Source organism: Cherax quadricarinatus, unplaced genomic scaffold (assembly GCF_038502225.1).
Source record: "Cherax quadricarinatus isolate ZL_2023a unplaced genomic scaffold, ASM3850222v1 Contig2782, whole genome shotgun sequence".
Lineage (NCBI taxonomy): Eukaryota > Metazoa > Arthropoda > Malacostraca > Decapoda > Parastacidae > Cherax > Cherax quadricarinatus.
Window position 1 is genome coordinate 2,584 of NW_027197808.1, and position 20,614 is coordinate 23,197.

At 39.6% G+C, this 20,614-nt stretch overlaps 1 protein-coding gene across 4 annotated transcripts in view; it reads right to left on the reverse strand.

Annotated features, from left to right (window-relative positions):
- Nucleotides 1-716: 716 nt before the first annotated feature.
- Nucleotides 717-20,614, reverse strand: part of LOC128703469 (FH1/FH2 domain-containing protein 3) — a 45,472-nt gene continuing 25,574 nt past the window's right edge. For 2 of the 4 annotated variants that reach the window (XM_070081451.1, XM_070081454.1), the window contains 5 exons: nt 18,482-18,667; nt 14,527-14,669; nt 12,194-12,268; nt 11,279-11,472; nt 717-4,645 (listed from right to left, as the gene is read on the reverse strand). In XM_070081451.1, coding sequence (XP_069937552.1) covers nt 11,313-11,472; nt 12,194-12,268; nt 14,527-14,669; nt 18,482-18,667 — 564 coding nt within the window. In that variant the 3' untranslated portion in view covers nt 717-4,645; nt 11,279-11,312. Of the gene's footprint in view, nt 4,646-11,278; nt 11,473-12,193; nt 12,269-14,526; nt 14,670-18,481; nt 18,668-20,614 lie in introns of those variants that run through there. The other 2 variants (XM_070081452.1, XM_070081453.1) reach the window with 2 other exon arrangements.

A 20,614-nucleotide genomic window follows, 5' to 3' on the forward strand; every position in this document is an offset into this window, starting at 1 on the left:
CCTCCTAGGCTCCCCCTGGGCTTGGTCACAGACCAGGCCTTCTAGGCTCCCCCTGGGCTTGGTCACAGACCAGGCCTCCTAGGCTCCCCCTGGGCTCAGTCACAGACCAGGCCTCCTAGGCTCCCCCTGGGCTTGGTCACAGACCAGGCTCCCCCTGGGCTCGGTCACAGACCATGCCTCCTAGGCTCCCCCTGGGCTCGGTCACAGACCATGCCTCCTAGGCTCCCCGTGGGCTCGGTCACACACCAGGCCTCCTAGGCTCCCCCTGGGCTCAGTCACAGACCAGGCCTCCTAGGCTCCCCCTGGGCTCGGTCACAGACCATGCCTCCTAGGCTCCCCCTGGGCTTGGTCACAGACCATGCCTCCTAGGCTTCCCCTGGGCTCGGTCACAGACCAGGCCTCCTAGGCTCCCCCTGGGCTCGGTCACAGACCATGCCTCCTAGGCTCCCCCTGGGCTCGGGCCTCCTAGGCTAGGCTCCCCCTGGGCTCGGTCACAGACCAGGCCTCCTAGGCTCCCCCTGGGCTCGGTCACAGACCATGCCTCCTAGGCTCCCCCTGGGCTCGGTCACAGACCAGGCCTCCTAGGCTCCCCCTGGGCTCGGTCACAGACCAGGCCTCCTAGGCTCCCCCTGGGCTCGGTCACAGACCAGGCCTCCTAGGCTCCCCCTGGGCTCGGTCACAGACCAGGCCTCTTAGGTAGGAAAGGAAATATTACAGGATTAAGAACTATGTATTACAAAACACCAAGGAAAGTAATATAGGAAAGCCCTGTGTTTTCTGCTCCCTCTTTACTGCTCTCAATTTTTCAGCAGTTTTCAATTTAGTTATTGTTTGGTGCTTTTTCTGCTGCTTTGCACAACAGTTGTGTCAGGGAAGAGTTACCGGTGTCATGTTTTAAGTATTATATGTATTTTGTATTTATTTTACTTTTGTATGTGATTTTTTTATGCCAAGCTGTACTGAGCACTTAATATATTATAGTGTAAACATGTTATCGGGCATTTCGGACCCTTTCGATATTGAAAAAAAAAACTTTTCCACTCGCCAACAACTATCACTTATCAGCGAGGGTCAGGAACATAACAGCTATGAAAACAGGGACCTCCTGTAATAATAATGTCAAACTAAGCATTAAACCTGGACCAAGGAAAGTAAAGATGTGTGTGTGTGTGTGTGCATAGTGAATAAAAGTCGAGGTTTGTAACATTTATACTGAAAAGATGTCCACCCAGTGGACTCATACGAGGGTGCTGTGGAACTGCAGCACCCACTATTTTCACTCAGTATTATCGCTAACATTAAATATGTCTTTTTTTTTTTTTCCTTTAAATCTTTCTTTATACTTGTACATTATATAATCAAAGAGTTAAAGAAAATAGGGGGTGCTGCAGAACCCCCGCATGAGCCACCTCTGCTTAAATTCCTTTCCACGTCCACTGCTCAGTAACCTACACTGACACTACTGTCAGTGACAGTAGTGTCAGTTATGTGTTTATTAACTACATGCAGTTGTGATGAATGGTTTAGAAAACCGACAAGTTGAAGAATTGAGACACTTATGTTTTCTAATGGTAGTTTTGAAGGTGATGAATGTGTCTGCAGTTCTAGAGTTTTCAGGTAGTGTTTTCCAGATTTTAAGGCCTTTGACATACACTGAATTTTTGTAAAGGTTTAGTCGGACACGGGGAATGTCATAGAGATGTTTGTGTCTGGTGTTATGCCTGTGGGTCCTGTCACAACTATCAAGAAAGGGTTTTAGGTCAAGGTTAATATTGGAATTTAAGGTCCTGTAGATTTAGATTGCACAGTAGTAAATGTGGATGTTCTGAACAGGGAGTAAGTTTAGATCTATGAAGAGTGGGGGGAAGGGGTGTTGCCAGGGATGGGACTGACTGACTGACTGACTATAGTGACTTGACTTACTGACTGGACTAAGTGACTTACTGACTTGACTAACTATAGTTAGTGAGTACTGACCGACTAAGGGTCAATGAGAAATGAGATGCTTGATACTGAGATGCTTTGCCGTTTCCACGACTAAACTTCCGGTACAGCTTACAATACTGACTGGTTGGAGAGCTGGTCATAAGTCTGAGTGATCTTTAAACAGGTAGGTTGTTATATGAGGAGTACCTGTATTATATAACTTTAACATTGTTACTCATAAAGACCACAATACAAAAAAATAAAAAAATAAAAAGTCACGAAAAATGGAATATAAAACTAATAAAAAACTGCCAAAGATTTATATCATTATATGAGCACTTTCAAATGCAGTGAAACCTCGGCTTATGAACTTAATCCATTCCGTGACCTTGTTCGTATCCTGATTTGTTCGTATGCTGAGTCAGTTTTCTTCATTTAAATTAACTGAAAAGCCATTAATCCTTTCCAGTGGAATTCCTGCTCTCAGAGAGAGGAAAAATACACTTAAATATAGAGCTAATATCAACTCTACAGCTTATTTATCTATCACAATTGCTCTAATATGACATAATAAACAATATAAATAACATAGAAACCTGATATATACTCTAGAATAAAATATGTCATTATGTGACAAGTGGAGGCGGCTATAACTGCTCCCGCATTGTTGTGGTATTCACTGCCACCTAGTGACGGCCTTTTGAAGCCGTCTATTATTGTATTATTATTATAGTACATTATTATTATATACGTATTATTATTATATTGATTCAGGCTTAATTTAGGGAACTGGAACACAGATCCAATTCCATAGATCAAGAGCCCCTCACCATGTACGTACTACTACTACTACTACTACTACTACTAATAATAATAATAATAATAAAAGGCTGCCAGTAGTTGGCACCACCATCAGCAAAACATTGGTAACCACTACTTTTCACCTGTCTAGACTTAAGTAGTCTATAAGTATTAGGTTAAGTCTGCCTGAAATGCCTCGGCATGATAGTGGCTTTCTTTGCTCCAATCATGTTATATGTAAACACACATTGCAACCTTTGCAAAGAAATAACTATTTTATTTATTTATTTATTTAAGGAACCTCCCTTGAGGAGGAAGTACACACCTTCAAATTTTGTTCATATCCAGAAGCAAAAAATCGACTGAATGACGGTTCGTATCCTGAAAAGTTCGCATGGTGGGGCATTCATAAGCCGAGGTTCCATTGTATAAGGAAAATGATTAATCATTTCCCATGAAAAAAATCCTATTGTTATTGGCATATTATACAATGATGGGGTTGTAAAAATAATTTAAACACTGCTTAATACTAAAATATGTAAATACAAAAGAATTAGATGAAATAAATGCAAATTTAACCTCACTTTATTTTGCTGAAAAGAGTCGAGTGCCTACCAGGATAGTGCTGAGAAGGGAGGAGGAAATGTTATTGTTTGGAAGGAGAGTCCCCTTCTCTTTTCCCTATTTCGACCTGGTTGAAGCTCACCAAAGAACTTTGCTTCTGCCTTCTCCTCAGGATGTTTTGGAAATGTGACATAGTCTGGTCATTCCATTATTATTATTATTATTATTATTATAATGACAGGAGCGCTAAACCCATAGGATTATACAGCGCATGTGGGGGGATGGAAGGTATTCAGGCTCAATTCAGGGAACTGGAGCACAGATCCAATTCCCTAGATCAAGAGCCCCTCACCAGCATCAAGGAACCTCCCTTGAGGGGTGTGATATTTCCAGACACTGCTATTATGGCTTGTTTGGGATTTGTTGGGGTGGTACTGCTCTGCAAAGTTTTTGACGTCCATCTATTTGGCAAAGATTTCCTTGATTAATGAAGTAGGTACTTCCTCTATCTCCTCTTCTGAGCCTGAAGAGAGTGCATCCATCTTAGACTTGTGCTCCTCCTTCTCAAGTTCCTGTAACTCCTCAGTGGTCAGCTCTTCCCTGTGCTCCTCCACTAACTCCTCCACATCACCATCACACATCCAGACTCATGGACCTGCCCAGAGAGACAATGTCCTCCGCTGTACCATTTCCTTCATTGCTTGGTTCTTCTCATTAACTTTCTTAGAACTCATGGTTAATGAATTTACTAAAAATTTATACGACAAAACACAAAATCACATAAAAATTCGCAGTTACAGTGCGGGTTGTTACAGTATGCAAACCTAAGTAATGTATATTAGAGGTGTGTACGCATTAGATGAATTAAATGTGGGCAGTCCTGGCTTTGTAAACAAGGGTAGCACACGATGTCATGACTCATTTTGACCCATATAAGTTCTAGCACGCGAGTCATATTCCAAAGAAAGGTCACATACCAAGCAAAAATTTTCGTGTCCAAACAGGATGTATACCAAGTTGGACATATTCCAAAGCAGATGTATACTGAGGTACCAGTGTATCTGTTAATGGTATCATAAGTTCTAATAAAAAAAATATTAATAAATATTACATTGTACACTACTACGTAATTGTTATGACAAATCACAAAACACTTACCTTGGTCATCAAAACTCATAAACCTGCTAACATAAACAATACATGTCTACTGACTGCGAGCAGAGACGATTATTGATAGTGAGATAGAACACTAGGCCAAAAGTTACGTGATAATGGTGTTGACATTGGGACGTGCCATTGTCGTGTTGACTTCAGTCGTTGTTGATATAGTGTTGCCACCCACTGGAATCCTTACCTGTTTTACATTATTACCAACTTAAGAAATGGTGCCTACAAATTAAAATTTTATTACAGAAACTAAAAATTATTTGTTTGAAAAAATATAACTTTCATAATATGCCTTGCTTATTAAATAAATTTGGTGCAACTGAGCATTCATTACCACTGAGATTTTCATTTTGACCTCATCTGGGTAAATTACATAAATAAATATACATACATTTATTAACCAAATTCTAATAATCACTGTCTATGATATTTCTCTATGCAACAATTTGAATTTTTGTGCAAACTGTACTGGTAAAAAAGAAAATAGGGACTCTGGCTACAGTTAAAAACTACATATCTAATAATTACTCTAAGTGCAATTATCAATAAGAAAGCATATTAGCAAGAGATGCGATGACACCCCAATTTTTACAAATTTTGTTTTAACACGTCGGTCGTCTTCCACCGAGGCAAGGTGACCCAAAGAAGAAAACACTTTCACCATCATTCACACATATCACTGTCTTTGCTGAGGTGCCCACATATGACAGTTTAGATGTCACTCCAAACAGCCAATATCCCAAACCCCTCCTTTAAGTTGACTGGATAAATATTTACTTAGATATGGCCAAAAAGGAAGCAAGGGGCTAGTAACTCTTTCTCTTCTATAAATTACTAAATGTAAAAAGAAGAAAAACTTAGAATTTTTTTTTTCGAGTCACCCTGCCTCAGTGGGAGATGACCAGTAATTTTTTTTAACACATCAGCTGTTTTCCACCAAGTTCGGGTAACCCGAAAAATAAGAAACAATTTCGTCATCACTGACTACACTGTCTTACCAATGGCATGCCAATATGACCAGTATGTTGATAAAGAAAAACATGTAAAATTCCTATGATTTGCAGCTTCATGATTCATGAACCTTTAGTCTTGTCCCTCTCTAAGGCTATTAACCCTTAAATGGTCCAAACGTATATATATATGTTCACTCGCGCAGCGCTCCGAATATTTTTAAAAAACAAAAAAAAAAGTTTTTTTTATAGAAAAAAGAGCACATTTTTTTAAGTATTTTAGAATAAAAAAAATAATTTAGGGTCAGTACTTACCGAGATATGAAGGCTGAGAAGTTGGCACTGGATGCTCAGGTGACAGCAACATGGAGTCCTGCCGCTTGCAGAAGTGTTGCTGATATACCTTTTTTTTATTTTTCATATTATTTTATATAATTTTTATGTTCTGATAATTACAATTTGTAGTAGTTCTTGTCTTTTATAACCAATCTTTGTTCTGACACTAGTATTAGGTACTGAAATTGTACTCAAATTGTCACAAACACAGTGACAGGTGGACATTTACACCTGCCTTGGTCATTTAATATTGTCTTGGAATATATACAAAGTATTTATATGTCCCAGCAATGTTTTGTATATGTGGAAGTATATAATAACAATGAGGAGGAGGAGGAGGAGGAGGAGGAGGAGGAGGAGGAGATGGAGGAGGAGGAGATGGAGGAGGAGGAGATGGAGGAGGAGGAGATGGAGGAGGAGGAGATGGAGGAGGAGATGGAGGAGGAGGAGGAGGAGGAGGAGGAAAAGGAGGAGGAGGAGGAGGAGGAGGAGGAGGAGGAGGAAGAGGAGGAGATGGAGGAGGAGGAGATGGAGGAGGAGGAGATGGAGGAGGAGATGGAGGAGGAGGAGATGGAGGAGTAGTTGGAGGAGGAGATGGAGGAGGAGGAGGAGATGGAGGAGGAGGAAGAGGAGGAGGAGATGGAGGAGGAGATGGAGGAGGAGGAGATGGAGGAGGAGGAGGATGAGGATGAGGATGATGATGGAGGAGGAGGAGGAGGAGGAGATGGAGGAGGAGGAGATGGAGGAGGAGGAGGAGATGGAGGAGGAGGAGATGGAGGAGGAGGAGATGGAGGAGGAGGAGATGGAGGAGGAGGAGGAGATGGAGGAGGAGGAGATGGAGGAGGAGAAGGAGGAGAAGGAGGAGGAGGAGGAGATGGAGGAGGAGGAGATGGAGGAGGAGATGGAGGAGGAGGAGGAGATGGAGGAGGAGGAGGAGATGGAGGAGGAGGAGATGGAGGAGGAGGAGATGGAGGAGGAGGAGATGGAGGAGGAGGAGATGGAGGAGGAGGAGATGGAGGAGGAGGAGGAGGAGGAGGAGGAGGAGGAGGAGACATAATAATAATAATAGGTAATACTAAGTTGCCTTGAAGCATGAAAAACAAAGTCCACATGATAAGATGAGATAAAAACTGATTGGTGCTATTATTTAATAAATGTATGGAAGAGGGTAAGGTACGTAGGGATTGGCAGAGAGCATGCATAGTTCCTTTGTATAAAGGCAAAGGGGACAAAAGAGAGTGCAAAAATTATAGGGGGACAAGTCTGTTGAGTATACCTGGTAAAGTGTATGGTAGAGTTATTATTGAAAGAATTAAGAATAAGATGGAGAATAGGATAGCAGATGAACAAGGAGGCTTTAGGAAAGGTAGGGGGTGTGTGGACCAGGTGTTTACAGTGAAACATATAAGTGAACAGTATTTAGATAAGGCTAAAGAGGTCTTTGTGGCATTTATGGATTTGGAAAAGGCGTATGACAGGGTGGATAGGGGGACAATGTGGCAGATGTTGCAGGTGTATGGTGTAGGAGGTAGGTTACTGAAAGCAGTGAAGAGTTTTTACGAGGATAGTGAGGCTCAAGTTAGAGTATGTAGGAAAGAGGGAAATTATTTCCCAGTAAAAGTAGGCCTTATACAAGGATGTGTGATGTCACCATGGTTGTTTAATATATTTATAGATGGGGTTGTAAGAGAAGTAAATGCGAGGGTCTTGGCAAGAGGCGTGGAGTTAAAAGATAAAGAATCAGACATAAAGTGGGAGTTGTCACAGTTGCTCTTTGCTGATGACACTGTGCTCTTGGGAGATTCTGAAGAGAAGTTGCAGAGGTTGCTAGATGAATTTGGTAGGGTATGCAAAAGAAGAAAATTAAAAGTGAATAAAGGAAAGAGTAAGATTATGAGGATAACAAAAAGATTAGGTGATGAAAGATTGGATATCAGATTGGAGGGAGAGAGTATGGAGGAGGTGAATGTATTCAGATATTTGGGAGTGGACGTGTCAGCAGATGGGTCTATGAAAGATGAGGTGAATCATAGAATTCATGAGGGGAAAAGGGTGAGTGGTGCACTTAGGAGTCTGTGGAGACAAAGAACTTTGTCCTTGGAGGCAAAGAGGGGAATGTATGAGAGTATAGTTTTACCAACGCTCTTGTATGGGTGTGAAGCATGGGTGATGAATGTTGCAGCGAGGAGAAGGCTGGAGGCAGTGGAGATGTCATGCCTGAGGGCAATGTGTGGTGTGAATGTAATGCAGAGAATTCGTAGTTTGGAAGTTAGGAGGAGGTGCGGGATTACCAAAACTGTTGTCCAGAGGGCTGAGGAAGGGTTGTTGAGGTGGTTCGGACATGTAGAGAGAATGGAGCGAAACAGAATGACTTCAAGAGTGTATCAGTCTGTAGTGGAAGGAAGGCGGGGTAGGGGTCGGCCTAGGAAAGGTTGGAGGGAGGGGGTAAAGAAGGTTTTGTGTGCGAGGGGCTTGGACTTCCAGCAGGCATGCGTGAGCGTGTTTGATAGGAGTGAATGGAGACAAATGGTTTTTAATACTTGACGTGCTGTTGCAGTGTGAGCAAAGTAACATTTATGAAGGGGTTCAGGGAAACCGGCAGGCCGGACTTGAGTCCTGTCTGAAGGAGAGGTGTTAATGTTGCAGTTTAAAAACTGTAGTGTAAAGCACCCTTCTGGCAAGACAGTGATGGAGTGAATGATGGTGAAAGTTTTTCTTTTTCGGGCCACTCTGCCTTGGTGGGAATCAGCCAGTGTGATAATAAAAAAAATAAAAAAAAAAATGATAAGAAGTGGGGGAGGGTGCAGCTGATAAGAAAAGATTAGAGGTGATATTTGATGAGCACTGCCCTCACTTTGTTTTGGCTGGTACACAAAAATGTCTTTCTGTCTATTTGTCTCTGTCAAGCTCCGACTATCTGTCTAGCTCTCTGTCTCAGAGAGAGCCACAAAACTGCGTCATCACGTTTACTCACATCTTCAAGCAGAGTATAGCACTTTGACTGGATTTTTTGGGTTATCCTAGGTAATTTACACTATGTATACTTGTATTTATGTGTACCTGTGAGACAGAGATAGACAGACAGATAGAAAGAGAGACAGATTGAAAGAGATACAGAGACAGATAGACAAAGACAGACACAGATAGACAGATAGAGGTAGACAGAGACAGAGGTAGACAGAGACAGAGATAGACAGACAGACAGAGGAAGACAGAGATAGACAGACCCTAAACTTGGGGTTAACATCACTTTCCTCTTAAAAGAGGAGTGTTAATATGACACTACATCAGTGAATCTTTGGTGTTTGCTGCACTGTTTGCTTTAGCTGGCACTCAGTTTAACTGGCGCTACCACAAGGTACTAAGTGATCCCAGATTTTTTTAATACCACGCACACTGAGTGTTAGGACCCATTCTATGCTGACAAGACATCTCAGGCCGATTGTGCCAAATTTGAAGGCAGGAAAAATAAAACGTATATATACGTTTGGGGCACTACACGTAAGAACGTATATATACGTTTGGACCGTTTAAGGGTTAATTGAGGTCGACTATATTTCACTACAATGTGTCTACATCAGGGGCTACCAAACCCAGGGTTGTGACCCAATGTAAAATTGATGGAGATTCAGTGATTGTTTGGTTTGATATTCTATATATCTACCACAATTTCCTGAGTTGCTAGGTAATTACCTCCATCATTTACAATGCAAAGAAAATGTGAATGGATTGTGGAGAAATAAATTTGAGAACTAGTAATCAAAAACACCTTCAACCCTCCTGATGACTATTAAATCTTAAGCTTTAAATGTGCATCAATCTGTGATTGTCTTTCCATGAGTCTTATGTTTTTTTCTTCTTGTTGAGGGTTACAAGGGCCACTCACAGCTTTCACTTATCAAGCTCTGCTTCTTAACCCTTTGACTGTCGCAACCCTCAATCCTGAGGTGTCTCCTGGTGTCGCAAAATTTAAAAAAAAAAAAAATATTTTTTTTATGAAATGATAGAGAATCTTTTCCCGATTGTAATGACACCAAAAAAACGAAATTTGATGGAAAACTGACGGAATTATGCTCTCGTGAAGTTAGCGACCTCGGCGCTGTTTACAAATCTGCGATTTCGCCCACTTTGAGCCCTATTTTCGGCTAATTCCATTGTTCCAGTTGCCCAAACTCATAGCTATCTCTTTAGAACTCCATTTTTTCTATCGATTGAGTACAAGAAACTGCCCATTTACCGATTTGAACTACCTAATAATGTGGTCAGAAATTTGCAATTTGGCCAATTTCACAAAAACTAAAAAATATGACAATTTCAAAATAAGGTCCAGAATGAACAATGCAGACATTCCTGGCTCTAAAATAAGATTTTCTTTGCTCATCAGTCATGTCTCCAGGCCCCTCTGATATTACTCTTGCTTTCTATTTTGAATTTTTATTCAAACAAAAAATAGAAGACTTACTATTATGCAGACTACTGCAATACTGTAATAATTGTATAAATAACATCAACCCATTCATGACTGCATATCAGAATGGCTAGTTGGACATTTATTGGACAATGGCATCATTTGTTTATTTTTGAACATTGGCAAAAATCAAACATTCCCCCTACTTTGAGCTCCATTTCTAGGTTCTTTTTATAGTAAAATCAATCAAAATCACATCTATTTCTATAATATGTTTTCCATTCTATCAAACGAGACCAAGAAAACGAGAATACAACCATAAATACTATACAAAAATAGACCACAAAGTCGGCATTTTAATTAAAAAAAACGGTCGGAGTTTTTTTTTTCTCATTATGCACTGCGTGCTCCAGGATTTTTTTTATATGGTGCACACTGACCACACATACTTATTCTCTCACTTGTGGGCCTACCAGCTTTCTCCTGTTTGATTTGAAGCCGCTAGAATTTATGAGTATATATACGTCAAACACGGTACCTTGTAAGACGTATATATACGGCCGCGACAGTCAAAGGGTTAATGTACAGAGAAGAAATAATACCCAAAGTTGGGCAATGACAGGAAAGGAAACAGGACTTTCCTTTGCATATAGAAACAGGAACAAAATATTCCAAGTCAGGTCAGATGGAGCCCATACCAAAGCCCCAGCAGAGTGGGAGACCTACTCCCTCACCTGAGTTCAGTAGCTTACCTCTTGCCAAAACTTGTGAAACATGCATAAAGTGGAAAAATGAAGTTGATGAATGGTGCCAGCTGGCCCAGTGGATAACGCATCTGTCTGGAGTTTTATGAATCTCTGACTGCGGGTTCAAGCCCCACCTGTGGTATGGTTTGTTTGCAATTGTGTCACTATGATTTCGTGAGCCCCTATAATAATGTGCCCACTGGGTATAATAAGGTGAGGACAAGTGTCCCATATAGAATGGGAGAAATTTGTCACTGATGTGAGATCACAACACCCCCATACCAAGGCTGGTACTGAAGTCGTATCTTATTTCTCTCTGGTGTATGAAAAAGTACAATGTGTACTTTTTCAAATTTAAACAAACATTTGTCAATGCATACCTCTATGATCATCTTCCCGTGAGTCTTATTTCTCTCACGGTGGTTTGCGTTCTTCTGAATCTGTTGTAGTACATGCTCTTGGCAGGTCCTGTACTCCAGGGCAAAACTCACTTATTGTTGAGCACACTTGTTGAACCTTAATGTCCTGGGCTAAGTGTAGCGGTGAAACCAACCACACTAGAAACAGATGAAATCTGTAAACAAACATTTTGCTGCACCAAAGTTAGAAAAATTACATTAACCAAAGCTTTGTTATACTTCATTAATCTATCAAGAAAGACCGACAGAGCGAGACTGTGAAAGAGTAAATAATTCTTTATTAAAACTGGTTAATTTACTTACATAAAGGTGTTCATGTTGTAATATTGTTGACATTGTAAAACAGAAACATTCTATTATTCCTGGGTCACCAATGATTCAAAGAAAGCACATTCACCAACATTCACTCAACTGTCATCTTTCCAGAAGTGCTGACATTACAGAGTATATACTCTGACTGCAACATCTCCACCCCTCCAGAGTGCAGACACTGCCCTTTCCACCTCCAGGACTCAAGTCCAGCTCACTGGTTTCCCTGAATAACTTCATAAAAATTTATGCAGAAAAAGCCACATGGGGATGGAAATCTTTAGCTCAAGATTTTTCAGTCTTGTTATGCAATATTGCAAAACTAGCAACAGATAGTAGGGGAAAAATTCTCTGAGGGGAAGCAGAAGTAAAGTGCCAGGTCACGTCACAGTGACTTATTCTGCACTGTTAACATCATCTGTTTGTCATTGTATTTCATAAAATTTTGTATTATTAAAAATCCTTATTGATATCTAAAAATCTGACCGTCTTGATATTTTCTTATAATGGTGCTAGACATTCAATACTGCTTCTGTGTTCCTTACCCAGTCATCAGTCATCACTTACCCAGTCATCACTCGCTGATAAATAATTTCCAGAACAAATGTACACTCTGCACAGTCTGCTACAAACTCTGACATTCTGAAACACAAAGATGAAAAAGTTAGTGTTCATCTGTCTCCCACTCAGCAGAGGCTCACACTCCAACAGCACGTCAAGTATTAAAAACCATTTATCTCAATTCACTCCTATCAAATATGCTCATGCATGCTTGCTGGAAGTCTAAGCCCCTCACACACAAAACCTCCTTTACCCCCTCTCTCCAACCATACTATTCCTAGGCCGATCCCTACCCTGCCTTCCCTCCACAACAGATTTATACACTCTTGAAGTCATTCTGTTATGTTCCATTCTCTCTACATTTCCAAACCACCTCAACAACCCTTCCTCAGCCTTCTGGACAACAGTTTTGGCAATCCCGCACCTCCTCCTAACTTCCAAACTACGAATTCTCTGCATTATATTCACACCACACATTGCCCTCAGACATGACATCTCCACTGCCTCCAGCCTTCTCCTCGCTGCAACATTCATCACCCATGCTTCACACTGCCTCCAGCCTTCTCCTCGCTGCAACATTCATCACCCATGCTTCACACTCATATAAGTGTGTTGGTAAAACTATACTCTTATACATTCCACTCTTTGCTTCCAAGGACAAAGTTCTTTGTCTATCTTTGTTTATTACTTAACATGAATTAAACATTTTATGGAATAATGTTAAAAAATAACACATAAATAACCATTTAAGTAACATTTATGAAGGGATTCAGGGAAATCGGCAGGCCGGACTTAATTCCTGGAGATGGGAAGTACAGTGCCGGCACTCTGAAGGAGGGGTGTTAATGTTGCAGTTTTATAACTGTAGTGTAAGCATGCCTCTGGCAAGACAGTGATGGAGTGAATGTTGATGAAAGTACTCTACTGTACACCTAATATAGCACTGTACACACAATGTACAATTATGTTACAATAAACATTAAAAATTAAGGAATCAGAAGTACAGTTTAGCAAGTGAATTTTGTCTATTATTTTAAATCTCTTTATATTTAGTGTCCACCAGCACTGTTTAGGCTGACAGTACAGATGCAGAGTGAGTTCTTATTATGGAGTTAATCTTTATCAAGTTATATTCAACCAAGGTTTGTTATGAACCAGGTCTCTTTCTGCCATACTTGTAGGCATTACCTACAATGTGGAAAAAGACATTTATGTACAGTCCAGGACACTTGGAAACACACTGGTAATCATTAAGTTTCCCGTAGCTCAATTCGTAGTGCACTCAACTCACACACTGAGGTCCGGGGGTCGATCCCTGGTACAGGTGGAAACATCAGGACATGTTTCCTAAGACACCTGTTGTTCATGTTCACCTAGCAGCAAAATAGGCACCTAAGTATTAGTCAACTGGTGTGGGTCACATCCTGGGACAAAAGTGACTTAATATGCCCAAAATGCTCTGCATAACAAAGGGATTTCTATATACATAGTAGTATGTCAGTGATGTTAGCTATGGTCTGTATGTCTTGTACATGTATTTGTAGAAATAAAGATTATTATTATTATTATTCATTCAACAGGTGTCTATGTATAGTCCATAACACTTGTAGACACACTGGTAATCATTCATTCAACAGCTGTCTTGCAAGTGTACAGACACCACAGTTTAAATGAACCCCTGAACTGCAACATCCCCACTTACTGTCCTGGTAAATATCCCAACCTGGGTCTTAATCCACTACTGTCCCACTCACTGGTTCACTGGAACACACTACTGTCCCACTCACTGGTTCACTGGAACACACTGCAAGGAAACACAAACTGCTTAATAAAACCTCAGTTTATGCAGTGTTTCACTAACACAAATACTATGACAATGAACAAGATATTACAAGGATCCTAATTGAAATAAGTAATTTTGACTTTTCTGGGTTATCCTGGGTGATTTACACACCTATTACTTGGTATGATAATTGTACTTATGTGTACCTGTACATAAATAAACTTACCTTCTCAATGTTGTGGAAGAAAGTCATAATATTTACAGAATGCTTTTACCTACAAGATCATTCAGCAGTCTTCTCCAAAACAAGGTACCATACATACACTCATTCATATTAACACTCATACCTGTCAATAATAAAGTATATGCACAATAAAACTTCCAACCTTTAAAAATAAAAAAAACATTTACACTAGCAGGTTCATAATAACAATTACTGTAAATACACAATATATACACCACACAAGTACCTTCTGGTAATTATAAAAATCACATCTTAGGCAAACTGGTCTCAGTGCAGTGGAACAATGTAAATTAGCATTAATAGCCATCTTACTTGAGCTTAATCTGTGTAGGACCATCATGTTTTACAATGGCTTTTAGATGATCCCATGATTCTTTACAGTCGACCTCTATCTTGGCAATGTTATTAGACAGCTCCTCGAAGTCCACCTTCGAGACACGGGTGATTGAGTCAATCTACAGGAAAAAATGCAAGTGGTTAATTTGCACTTGATGTATAAGACAGTGGTTCAGTGGTTCCCAACCTTCTCTGCATCATGACCCACCTTGACACTTCAAAAAATCTCATGTCCCCCTGATATAAAAATAAATTTCAATGTTGAATCCGACACTTCTTTATCTAAAACTCTATTTGTACCTCAGCTATAGCTAGTAAGACTCATTTAATGTTAAACACTTCAGAATCAGGAAAATTGGTTCCTTGACTGAACCATGTAGTGATGGCTGGCAGCCATGCATTATTATGCCCATATAAGGAAGTGTGGACAACACCAAGACTTGCAAGATCAATCTGAGTGAGTGGATAAACTGTGACGGAACATTATTGACTATCACACAGCACTGAAATGTAAACTCGTGGTCAGACCGTGTAATCTCGTGCTCAAACAGTCAACAAGGAGAACTGAAGCAAATATACAGTGTTTTAAATGCCAATAAAAGGCAACTAAAATGTCAGGAGCAAGAGGCTAGTGATCCTTTCTCCTGTATATATTACTAAATGTAAAAAGAAGAAAAACTTTTGTTTTTCTCTTTGGGTCACCCTGCATCAATGGGATGCAGCTGGTTTGTTGAAAGAAGAAGAATACAACTACTACTACTACTACTAATAATAATAACAACAACAATTGCTCTAGAGTAGTTTAAATGTTAGCTACTAAACTTGTACAAAATACGTATGACATTTATACAGCAAAGTGATGTCTCAGCGTCAAGTAACTCAGACTTCGTCCTACAGACACCCAGCTTTCACTGTCTCCAAGAATACGTATTTGTACAAATTTGCACTTTATTGTGCATCCCATAGTACAAGATGTCAGTGAAAAGGAAGATCTTGACTTCACCTGAAGGAAGTGCTAAGAACCAAAGGGAGGCTCTTGATCTTGAGGTGAAAATGAAGGTTATAAATGAGTATGAAGCTGGTAAGAAAGTACAAGTGATAGCCGATGACTTAAAGGTGGCGAATTCTACCATTTCCACTATCTTGAAGGATAAAGATAGAGTGAAAGAGGCAGTGAAAGCATCGACAGGATTTCAAGCCATAATAACTAGGCAGCAGAAAGGCCTCATTCAAGAACTGGAGAAATTACTGGTGATGTGGTTTGACTATCAGATACAAAAAAGAATGCCGATGAGCCTTTCAATTATTCAAGCCAAGGCACACAGTATCTTTGAGACTTTGAAGGCAGGTGAAGGTGAGGAATCAACAGAAACATTTACGGCAAGTCATGGATGAATAAAAAGTTTGATTAAATAATGTAGAAGCATGAAAAAGCTACCCAAATTAATAAAAACTGACATATATGGAGAGGCACTGGAGGATGTGTGGGGCTGGGGTATACAAGAGAGTGGAGAAGGCACCAGCAGTCTCAGTAATTCATGCTTCACCATGATGTACAGACATGTAAGCTCAAGGCACTATACAATATTGTATAATTATACTATTACTATCAATAAAGGTTATCTACCTATCACATCCATTCCAGACTAATATTAGGTATAACACAAATAAAGTAGAAGCAGGATAAAGATGCCCAAATTAATAAAAACTGATATTATATAGAGAGGTATTGAAGAGTGGAGGGCAGAGAGGGATAAAAACAAAAAAAAAAGTGACCGTGACCATAATAATAAACAGATTGAAAGGAATTTTCCAACAAACATAAAACCGAATGTTTTAATTTTTGGGTGGTGACACTTTTGAAGTGTCGGTACGGGTCATTTATTTATTTATTTATTTATTTATTTATTTATTAATTTGAACATGATACAGTGAAGTACAAAGTTATTACAGTGCAACATGCCAAAGCCCCTTGTATGCAGAGCATTATGAGCAGGCTTAAAATTAACTTAAGATTAACTAAGCAATGATATATTCAGTGGTAAATACATTATTGTAAACAGATAACAATTTAGCGCAAATGAGTATTACAAAGACAGGTCATATGGTCATTTACTGTGTTGCTGAGCATTCTGTAGATTGGAGTACAGTGGACCCCTGGTTAACGATATTTTTTCATTCCAGAAGTATGTTCAGGTGCCAGTACTGACCGAATTTGTTCCCATAAGAAATATTGTGAAGTAAATTAGTCCATTTCAGACCTCCAAACATACATGTACAAACGCACTTACATAAATACACTTACATAATTGGTCGCATTGGAAGGTGATCGTTAAGCGGGGGTCCACTGTATTCTGTTAGGTAATGTAATTAAAAAATAAAGTTTGATTGGGTCACAGGTTAGACATTTATGAGATACAATAATGAGAAACATTTACGAGATACAATTTATGAGATACAATTATTCAGCATTTATTTAGTTGTGGGTAAGTGATTTTTGAGAAGAGACTTGAATTTATAAACAGACAGTGTTTCTTTTATATTCACAGGTAATGAATTCCAGATTTTAGGTCATTCCTTGATTAGCGATGAAATTGTTTACCGACAGGGTCTTAGGCCCCTATCTCCGTTGTTAAGTGAAGAGAGGCTGTATTTACCTTGCACCCTATATTAAGACTACAAATATTTTAAGGTAGGTAATGAGTGTACACTATATGCATTTTATCACTCTAGGGCTCTTTAAATGTCGAAGTATATTATGTGTGGGTGCGGTGGGGGTGGCCTGGCTGGCTACCATACCTAACTTCTTACAATAAACACTACTCACTTCTCACCCTACATTAAGACTACAAACATTTTGAGGTAAGTAATGAGTGTACTGTGTGTGTATTTTACTTTTATTGTTTTTTAATGCCTTGTTCTATTGCTAACTTAATATATGTTAGTGTAAACTTCTTCTTTCAACAAACAGGCTGCATCCCACCAAATCAGGGTGGCCCAAAAAGAAAAACGAAAGCTTCTCTTTTTCAACTTTAGTAATGTATACAGGAGAAGGGGTTACTAGCCCCATACTCCAGGCATTTTAGTGGCCTCTTGCGACATGCATGGCTTACAGAGGAAGAATTCTGTTCCACTTCCCCATGGAGAAGTGTAAACTTATCTGACATAATTGGAAACAAATGACGTTCTGCTTTCCTGCGATGTCCACTTTCTGACAGTAGCCTGAAACCTAACCTGCTGTATAAGTGGAGCCCTACTGTACAGGTTTCTGTTTTACACTCACTTGGCAGGATGGTAGTACCTCCCTGGGTGGCTGCTGTCTACAAACCTACTACCTAAAATAATGTAATTTATATGCAGTAAAACATTGTTAGGCACAAAAGAAAGCCACTAATGCAATTCAGGCAAGTAGAATTTCTTATAATTTCTTATATTAACAATAGTGAAGATTGACTGTTTGTATTCTACCACTCTTCACCTGTCTAGACTTAAGTAGTCTATAAGTATTAGGTTAAGTCTGCCTGAAATGCCTGGGCATGATAGTGGTTTTCTTTGCTCCATTCATACTATATGTAAACACACATTGTAACCTTAACAAAAAAATAAATATTTTATTTTATTTTATTTCTATGGTGTGAAGAAGCATTTCCATTCATTATTATTATATTCATGGGAAGTGCTAAATCCACAAGGTTCATTCAATGGAACATGGCAGAGGTGAACAAGATTTCAGAACAGAAGAGGTGGAGGTGTTAAGGGGAGGGACATGAACAGAATGGGAAGGGGAATAAGGGGAAATGCAGTTAAAAAATTCTGCAATAAAGGTGGAAGTCTCAGAGAGCAACACAGGCAGAGCAACCATGTCAGTCATCAGCTACATGTCAAAGCAAATTCTGGTGAAAGGGACAAAAATTACCCTGTTTGTTATTACCTTCTCCATGTTCTCATAGTCTAGCTTAAAGATCCAGAGTTTTAATCTGGCGGGAAGTTTTGATATGGACGACAGCATCATAAGACACTGTTCTGCCGACCCCAGAGGAAGGTATGGGTTGCAAATGGTGGCTTCTTGAATCTTGTGCTTCTCTTCTGGTGTTGGTAACATTGTAGTCAATAATTTCTGCAAGATAAGAAAATAAGTTATTCAGTGCAAAACACTACGTCATTTTTAGGCTCTGGGCATACCTAGAGAGGGTTTTGGGGGTCAGCGCCTTCATGGCCTGGTCTATGACCAGGCTTCATGGTAGATCAAAGCCTGATCAAGCAGGCTGTAATTGCTGGCAGCACATAGACTGATGTAGGAACCACAGCCTGGCCGGTCATGTACTGACTTTATGTACCTGTCCAGTGTCTTCTTCAAGACAGCCAGGAGTCTCTTACCAATAGAAATAAAATAGGCCTAATTATTATTAATAAATTATAGAATAAATCATTAAATTATTACGAGGACTTACAAGCTGACATCTGAATAGTGTACAGGTGTACAAGTGTACAGGTGTACAAGTGCACAGGTGTACTAGTGTACAGGAGTACAAGTGCAGTAGGGTCTTGCCTTACGGTGTTCCGCTAATTCAGCAATTTCAAATTACGATCAAAACTTGCTATACGGCGAGTGGTCTTTCAAATATGGCACGCCCCACCCAGTTTGTTTACATTCTTTGTGAGCTCATCTCTCTATTATGTCTGGAAATGTTCCAAAGTTTCAAGTTTTTTAAATTTATTAAATATTTTTTATGTACTCTGATAATTATACTTATGTGTACCTGTACCTAAATATACTTACACACTGTGCTGGTGTGCAGGTGCACATTAAAATCACTGATAGTCTCTCTACTCTTAACATAATACGTAATGTCTTGGGCGCATTAAATGTCTTATATTACGTTAATATAGATATTTCCATTAATCCATCTATGATATTCTTTTCAAACTTATATAATAAACAAGCTATGTAACATATAAACATAATAAATACACCCCATAGTAGAATAAATTAACATAAATATGAGATGTGGTAGCCAGGCGACTTGCTGGACTTGTGGTAGCCAGGCGACTTGTGGTAGCCAGGCATCTTGTAGGACTTGTGGTAGCCAGGCAACTTGTAGTCCAACATCACAGAAAATGTATCACTATAATATTACTGGGTGTAACTAGAAAATTATTCCTTTCGTATGCCTTCACTCAGAGCGTCATTTCTTCTAAAAATGGTGTTACAGGAGAATGGGAGTGTTTCTCCTTATTTATTCTACTGTATCAATGTGGAGACAACTTGTATACAATGTAAAGTGACGAAAACCAGACACGTTCACCTGGTTTGTTTACATTACGTGTGGGTGGGGTGGGGAGCTCTGCCTTGGCTGGCTACCACCTGACTTCCTACAAATAAAACTCACCTCTCACCCTACATTAAAACTACAAATATTTTAAGTTAATTAATGAATGTACTATACATCTATTTGATCGCTCTGGGGTGCTTCAATTAAATGTTGTAGTATATTACGTGTGGGTGGGGTTGGCTGACCTGGCTGGCTACCAAACTTCCCAAACCTGACTTCCTACAAATAAAACTCACCTCTTGCCCTACATTAACCCTTTCAGGGTTTCTGACGTACTAGTACGGCTTACGCACCAGGGTTATTGATGTACTAGAATGTCTAAATGCTAGCGCCTTCAAATCTAGTGAGAGAAAGCTGGTAGGCCTACATATGAAAGAATGGGTCTATGTGGTCAGTGTGCACAATATAAAAAAAATCCTGCAGCACATAGTGCATGAGAAAAAAAAAACTCCGACCGTGTTTTTGGTTTAAAACAGCGACTTTGCAGTGTATTTTCGTATGGTATTTATGGTTATATTCTAGTTTTCCTGGTCTCATTTTATAGAATGGAAGACATATTACAGAAAGTTAGATGATTTTGATTGGTTTCATAATGAAAAGTACCTAGAAATTGAGCTCAAATTTTCAATTTTTACCAAATTTTAAAAGTAAACAAATGATGCCAAGCATCCAATACATGTCAACTGGTGAGTCTAATATTCTTTCTTTCACAAGTGCACTGATATTATTTA